At 32.4% G+C, this 8,226-nt stretch overlaps 1 protein-coding gene across 1 annotated transcript; it reads right to left on the bottom strand.

Moving 5' to 3' along the window:
• Nucleotides 1–2,425: 2,425 nt before the first annotated feature.
• Nucleotides 2,426–5,114, bottom strand: LOC120193669 (alpha/beta hydrolase domain-containing protein 17B-like). The gene is made up of 5 exons (XM_039196108.1): nucleotides 4,521–5,114; nucleotides 3,828–3,864; nucleotides 3,421–3,657; nucleotides 3,215–3,262; nucleotides 2,426–2,968 (listed from the first exon to the last, which is right to left on the bottom strand). The coding sequence occupies exons 1-5, from the start codon at nucleotides 4,838–4,840 to the stop codon at nucleotides 2,522–2,524; spliced, it is 1,089 nt and encodes a 362-aa protein (XP_039052039.1). The 5' UTR covers nucleotides 4,841–5,114; the 3' UTR covers nucleotides 2,426–2,521.
• Between the last annotated feature and the right edge of the window lie 3,112 nt (nucleotides 5,115–8,226).

The following is an 8,226-nucleotide window of genomic DNA, read 5'->3' on the forward strand; positions in this document are numbered from 1 at the left end:
ATAAGGATCGAAATGTTACCTTAAAATTTAAACTTACCATTTTCATTAAAAAGACAACTGGCACAACGGAGTCGCCAAGCGGTCGCAACCGTCTTTCGGTTGGGCCCCGGAATTGGGCTTCGACTTAGGAAAATATGGATTTGAGTCGCCACCGAACACTTTAAAACGCATTTAGGTGGGTCGGACACCATTTTACCTGATCTGTGTTGTACCAGAAATGTGTCGAGTTCGGGAGTAGGTTACGGTCAAGGAATGATTAGCACCCTTGAACCGCCCTTTCGGTACCACATAATTTTCAGTTGTCTTAAATTAAGAAAATTGTAATTTTAAATAAAAAGGTAAAATTTGATACTAATTACTTACCTTAGATTGATTTGAAAATATCATTAAAAAATCAAGAAATGTGTTAGATAAACAAGGTAAAAAAAACAAATAAGATAAAGAGAATAAAATAAAAGGAATAAAATAAAATAAATAAATAAGATAAGGAAAAAAATAGTAAAGTAATAATTATATATAGTAATATTTGAAAAAGGAAAAAATATATATATATATATACATCAAAGTATTAATAAAATAAATAAGATATATATATATACAACAAATATTTAAAAATAGAATAGCTACCCTCTCACTTCACCGAAAGTGAGGGGCTTTAGTCAGAAATAAGACAAAAAGAGGAAAGTATGAGAGACTTTAGTTAGAAATAAAACGAAAAAATAGGCCCTCTAAGTTAGTAGTATATAATATAATGTTTAATAATAATAATGATAAAGACACAAGATTTTTAAAAAAATAATATAATAATGAATAAAAAACTAAAATAATAAAAAATAATATATATATATATAAAGTTATAAGATATATTACGTAAATAAAGAAATAATCAAATAAAAATAATTAAGAATATATATATATATATATATATATATATATATATTAATAATAGGTATATAAATAAACTATTAAAAGTATAAAAAAATATATAACTAGATAAAGATAATTACAATATATATAGTAATAATAGACTTATAAGTAAAATATTAAAGAAATATATATATATATATATATAAAAAATATAAAAAATCAAATGAAAATAATTTAAAATATATATATACGTAAAATAATAATATGAATAATAAAAATAAATGAATAAAATATCCATATAATAAATAAAGGGACTAATATAGATTTTTAAAAAGCTCTTCCCCTCCTTTAACCGAAAATCAAATCGGTTTTTCAAAATAAGCCTCGGGGAAGCGTAGATCTAAGAGAAAAGATCTCGATTCCCTTGTGTTCATCGGCTCTTTCAAAGTAAAAACGAAAACGAAGAAGTGAAACAAGCCACATGCAATTGAGAATCGAAGCAATATAGGTAAAAATACCTCTTTTATTTCTCTGTTGAAAATTACAAGTGAATCTTTTGGGCTTATTACATATTTCCTTTGAGTATTTTTGTGTGTGCGTAATCCTGTATGATAATCGTGTCTTACAAATGGGAAGGATTACATGTATTTATAGTGAAAAAATTAACTAACAATAGAATCTTAATGCAACTAGACTCCTTGCTCGGTTGTTGCACCTTTGTTGGTGCACCTTTGTTGGTGTGGTTGTTGCTTTAAAAGATATGGTGGTGGAATAGTCCTCTTAGGAGATGAACTCTTGCTAATTCTATCTTTTAAGAAAATTGGTGTCTACAATTTTTCAACTGCGAGATACTAAAACGAAACAAAAACTAAATGTTAGGTATATTTTGAAAAAATTAAAAATTTAGGTACTAAAACGGATCAAAACTGATAGTTTAGGTGAAAAATTCATAATTTACCCTTTAAAAAAATTACATTTTGAGTGCGAGAAATTCATGACATGTAATTGGTCTTATCGTTAGTCATGTTGCCTTTAATTCTAAACTTTTGATGCAATTAGAATTTTGAGATTTTACATTTAAGCCTTTTTATGTATATACTTAAGTTATTCTTAATTCAGTTAATTCTCAAACTAATTATTTACTTTTGTATTTTTAATACTTGATTCTAATTAAAACAAATGTAATTTGCAACTTAAAATATAAAATTTTAACACTAAGTAAATCATATTTTACATATATGTGTCCGTGGTCAAATGTGCAGCTGATTTTTTTTATATAACATAACGTAATTATAAGATAATATATGTTCAAATGTTCTCTTAATCTAATGATAATGTACAAATCTTGTGAATGTAATTGCTCGAACCTAGAATTTTTAGTGAAAATAACACTCCCTTTTATTATGGAGATTGAGCCTCTGAGGCTATTGAATGAGTTCAAGTAATTGCAGATTTAAAAGATATCAAAGCAACAATAATATATTATTTGAATCAACATACTAAAATCACAATCTTAAAATGCCCAATACGATGAAAACATTCAATCAATTTCGCCCTAGATCTCATCATGCTCTTGTTTAGTGTACTAATGCCAGTGATTAGAGGGGGTGCTGTTAGCAAGTTCACCAAATCTATACAGAGCACAGTATCACCATTAACCCTCTTGTTTACCATTTAACCCTTTATGTATACCCACACAACATCTCCATTTGAAGCAGCAGCAGGAACAACACAACCGGCATTTTGGCCATTTCGGTGTCCAACAAAAAACCTTCGGCCACCGGCAGCATCTGCATCTTGGTTTTGGACATTCGGGCCATTTAGGTTGGCATAATTTAATCTTACAGCACTTCTTACTGGTAACCGAGTTGCCATTTGACCTTGCCGGTAAATCGAGACTCTGCCGAATCCTTTTAAGGCGAATTGCTGTCGTCGTGTTCTCCATTTCATAAACGAACTTGCAAAGATGGCGAATGTAATCAGGGTATAGCTCCAAGTTGCAGTGACCACCTCCTTTGATCCACAAAGGCTCGTATGGTTCCCTTGCCATTTTCCAAAGTCCATTTCCATGCAGCCAATTGACAACATCATCTTCCGTGCCCTGATTAAAATGTTTGATCAGACCAACTTAAAAACTTGAAACAAACACGAAGTTTTGATGAAAATAAATGACATTCGAGACAGATGCACTTGGCAGACAGCAGGAACCGTATATAAGCAGAGTTCATGCAGGAGCTAATGCAAAACAGAAATGTATCAAAGCAAAGTTTAAGCAACAAAACAAGTGCTAATCGATTCGTTGTATCACGAAACACATCAACGCTCAACGAATTTGAAAGGTACTTACATGTATTACAAGGACAGGGCACTTCACCTTCTGAATCTTATTGATGTTCTGCATTTATGAAGATCATAATTAGCTCGAGCATGGCAGCAGATATATATGGTACAAACACATCAATGCTGCTCGAATTTGGTTCACAGGTTGTTATCATTCCCAACAGTGTCAACCAACAAACTATCGGTTCTTATATCTATTTCATAGATCATTACCTGATAAATGTCGAAGCAGAACGAGAACTTAACATGGCAGAGCACACGAAGGCCAGAAAGAATGCCGCTATGCAAAACTACACCTCTTAGCCTTGGTAGCTTAGCTGCCAAATGCAATGTTGGTCCACTTCCGACCGACTGTCCATATAAAATCAGGTCTTCCTGACTAACTCCATACTCGGTCTGAAGACACTGATACACCGCCTCTATATCAGCATAAGTGTTTGATTCACTTGGCTGGAAACCACAAAACAAGAACTTCAGCAAAGACATCACAAATAAGATAGCTCAAGAAGCCAACATACAGAATTCAGGTCCATTAGAAAATAGTCATGATCGCCCCTGCGAATGCATGACCGGAACAGCTATAATTAGAGCAATGCAGCATTATAAAATCGACGAACTACCTTCCCAGTAGATGCTCCATAGCCAGAATAGTCATACCTGGACCAATTGATAACATAGTAGTAAATAGCAGAGTAAAACAACAGCTAAAGTGATAAAGTAGCATTTCCTCAAGATCTGATTGTATACAAATTAAAGCTAAAGTGATAAACAATTGTTCATTTCTCCAAAGAAAAATGAACACCTCATAAGACACAAAGGTCTAAGAGTGAAAAATCAATTACTTTATGTAGGTGAAAACTAAAAAGTGATTGCAGAAGAAGGAAAAGTAGAAATGACTACAACTCTACAAGCCATCAAAGCATTAACCCATTTTTACTTGCACTTTTTTATTTTAGCAAGAAGGACCAGGAAAGTAAAAGAATTTTACTAGTAGTACTAATTACAGATCTCAGACAAATAAGACCATTCAGAAGCAAAACAGTTAAATATGGTAAAAGAGAACCCATGAGAAGATAAAATTTACATGGTGGAAAGGTAGAACGAAAAGTTCTTTTATTTTTCTTTCTGAAGGTGAAATTTGTGAAAGCATCAACTTAGATAAATATAGTAGAAAAATTAGAAGAAAAGCACTTAAAAAAATGCAAACAAGAATGACCAAAACTAACAACTTACAGAATCAAAATATTAATGAGTTCCAAGTGCAGGTGACCATAATTTTCAACCAGAAAAAAAGTGAAAAAAGAAATACTGACCCCATGAGATTGACTCTGAGGTTGACCTTAAGCTGGACATAGAGGTCATAGAGTTGGCCAAGGTCAGCAGCATTGCCATGAGAATACAGCACAGTGAGGCGTGCATGTGGGTTTTTCAAGTAAAAACCAACAATCTTGTTCCCACGTTTGGTGTCGATCAAAAGCACATCCAAAGAAGGATCATCGGTAACCGGAGCAGTCGTCGAAGAAGATGAAACCACCGTGAGTTTCCCATTGTCACCCTTCTTAACCTGATAAGTAGGTGGAGATGGTGGGAAAAAAGCAAACTTTGCAGCAAACTGAGAGAACACACACCCCATTCACCCCCCGAGAAGAAGAGCTAAGACAACCCCAACTCATTGAAAAGGGAACAAGCTTGAGTGCATGACAGAAAAAGGACAGGAAAAAAAGTGGGGTCTTTCAGTACTGTTTAGGTAAGGAAACAAGTGAAGGAAAAGCTCGTAACAGTAAGATGGACTTTAATGGGGTGTCTTTACTTACGATGCCGAAGCAGTGGTGGGGGGAAGAACGTAAGAGGTACAAAGAAGATGAGATTTTGCCTAGCTAGATTTGTGAAAAATATTCAGTTTTATTCTCTTTTAACTTCTAATGGAGGTTAGATTCTGCAGGATGATTGGATCATAGAGTTTTTCAAATGGAGAAGAAGAGAGAGGGTTTGTGGAGTGAGTTGGCAAGTGAAGAGAGAGAGAGAGAGGGGGGGAGGGAGAGAGCTTAGCAACTTTGTTAATGAAGAGAGTGGAAAACTATGCTTTTCCAATGAAAGTTTGTCAATTGTTGGGTTCAGAAGCAGAGAGAGAGAGAGAGAGAGAGTGGAAGAGAAATGGGTTCAGTTTGTGCTTAACTTGAAAGTTGAAAATTATGTTTTTGGATCGGAAGGGGGAAAAAACTTGAAAAAAATGGATTCTGAAACTGATATGTGTTATAGGCCTCCAACATTATATGTATATATTGTTATATGCCTCTATCGTTACAAGCACCCGGAACATTACTCCCGCGTATTTATATATTTTTTTCATTATTCATTAAATTGATAGTCAGTCGATGAAATAACACATAAATTCGAACAATTCAATCATCTCATTCACTACTAGTTAAATAAAGTAGACATGAAAATTGAATAAGACATACGTGATAACCTTATACAAGACTAAATGAGATGTTTAAAATGTATTTGATATTTAAGGTAATAAAAACATTTAACCTTAAAATTCGTCCTTAGGTTTTGGTAATAATGTCAATATTCGCTGCCTTGGTTCGCAGGACTAATAGTGACAAAGATTTTAATTTAAACACAATATCTCTTCATTCTTTTTGGGTGTTAATGCATTTAGATTTCAGACATAATCATCATATTAAAAAAAGTAAAAATAAATAAAATAAATGATGGCAATTAAGTCAAAAAATGCATGCATGGAGGGGAAACGGATCAACCTTTTCTTTTTCTCTTTGAATTGCCAAAAACCATCATTAACAGTTGGGCCATCCTCCCAAGCTGTGTTTCATCTGCTATGCCAATTCTTTAATTTCAATGCAATACCAGGGATGTACAGAGGGTGATGAAATACAATAGTAACTTTTAAAAATTTCAAATTCTCACATAATTTTAGTATTTTGTTTATATTTTCTTATTGACGATTTAATTTTACATTCTCTAAAGTTCTATGATTTTATATCTCATAAATTTCGATTATGACTTTTTTAAATTTATATCCTCTAACATAAAATCATAAGTCCGTCATGATAATACCCATTTCTGATTCCACACTTACTGACTTACTTTTTTTCCTTGAAGAACAAAATTAGGGCAAAGGCCATTAATGAAATGAATAAATACAAGGAGACGTAGTATTGTTCTCTGGAAAATGCCATAAAAATTCATCACGTGGAGCTTAGTAAATACTAAACACATTTGGTAATTTTGCTTTGATTCTTTTACCAACCAAGTGGAACCCAAGCACGTGCATTTATATATCATGGACACCATTTCCCACGTTACTAGAAATGCACAACATTTTCCTCTCGACTTTAACCAAACTCAACTGATCTCATACTAATTCCCTCCATTTATGTATATACCATGTTAATGTAGTTGAGATAGTTTGATGGGTTGTGAATGGAAGAAATTAGACTACGATTTACAATGCATCCTTTCTCGAGTTGGTAGAGAGTCGCTAATGGTTAATCTTCAGTTTCTAAATCATATCTTCATAGATGATAAATGTATAATTTTAGAGTAAGAAAATAATTAGCCATTTTTATGAAGAGAGAATGATTATTTATACGTAGCGTCTTGATGATGTTATTTGAGTTATAATCAGGGACGTATCTAGACTCAAGTGTACCTAAAACTATGACCCATCCTGTACCCAAGATATTCGAATATAATAAAAATAAATATATATAAAAAATATGTTAGAAAATTATATTTATTTAATATATCAGTCTACGAACAACAATTATAATTTTCGTTCTAACACAAACACTAATAAGAAGTTAATATTTAAACTCCTATATTCATTAAAGAAAGGAGATCCCCGTTTATTGATTCTCTCTCTGATAAATATCATACATCTTTTTTAAGTTATATCATTAATCATTTAAAAATTATCGATCACGACTCCTCACTCAAATCAGGATATGTTAACCATTAATAACCAACGTAAACGCATTATTTTTATCAACAAGATTCAAACTCAAAATTTTCAAGATCTTATTTATAGATCTAAACATCGTTTTTATAATAATCCTTTTTTTGGCCGAAATTAGCTTATGAGATTTGAATTCATAATATATTACATATAATAATTTAATCGTTAAAGGTCACACTGTGATGATGTGCTGTTTGATATTCCCTTCACCTGAAAGCACCACTTGTTTCCCAGCGGAGGAGCAGATAGGGGTGGCGCGCGGGCCTCAAACTCCACTTTTCAGGGGATATTAGTTGCACCCTTGGGGATTTCAATCCCGACCTTGATTCCTCATTTGACTTTGAGAAAAAACTGGATTCAAATGGGACGCAATCAGCATATCCGATGGTGATGCCTCACCCACTTCACACATTTTGTGCGTCTGACGGCTCTCCGAACCCCACTTCTATACCAGTCTTTGGCCGCCACGTGTAACAATAGGGTCGGGTCTGCCTCGCAATAATATTTGGAAGAGAATTTTCTCATTTCCAAATATTAAAGATAATGAATAAATGTTTAAGCTTTTTTCTATTATATTCATATATAAAAATAATGAATTAATTTTATATATAATAAACTTAACTTGATACAATCAACTGGATAATTAAGTTAAAGAATAATTAACCAAAACTTATTACATGTTTATGGCCTAGAAAAAAAGCAACATTTTCTTTAAATCAAATGATAAAAAGAAGGGATAAGGAATAATGACGGTTAAAATTAAATTAGAACAAAAAGGAGATGGTGGAGGACACAATTAGTTGAAATTGTGGGGAGGGCATAATTAGTTGGAAGAGTAATAAGAACATGCTGAGTATAGCATGCCGTAGTGATGCATGGACGGAGCCAGAATTTCAACTCGAAAGAGATAAAATATGATTTTTTTAAAAATGAGAAAGTAATTTATAATTATTTTATAAATATTTAAACTTTTAATATATATATATATATATATATAGTTTTGTCCCTACAGTGATTGATCTAAAATTTTCAAAAAT

The sequence above is a fragment of the Hibiscus syriacus genome, unplaced genomic scaffold (assembly GCF_006381635.1).
Source record: "Hibiscus syriacus cultivar Baekdansim isolate YM2019G1 unplaced genomic scaffold, ASM638163v2 tig00116996_pilon, whole genome shotgun sequence".
In the NCBI taxonomy this organism is placed as follows: domain Eukaryota; kingdom Viridiplantae; phylum Streptophyta; class Magnoliopsida; order Malvales; family Malvaceae; genus Hibiscus; species Hibiscus syriacus.

Bases quoted from the DNA above. Each gene is read 5' to 3' on its own strand.
- LOC120193669 (XM_039196108.1), bottom strand. From the start codon at position 4,840: ATGGGGTGTGTGTTCTCTCAGTTTGCTGCAAAGTTTGCTTTTTTCCCA. The intron at 3,865-4,520 runs GTCAGTATTTCT...CAATTGGTCCAG, and splicing joins CTCAGAGTCAATCTCATGGG to GTATGACTATTCTGGCTATG. The intron at 2,969-3,214 runs GTAAGTACCTTT...CATTTTAATCAG, and splicing joins GCCCTGTCCTTGTAATACAT to GGCACGGAAGATGATGTTGT.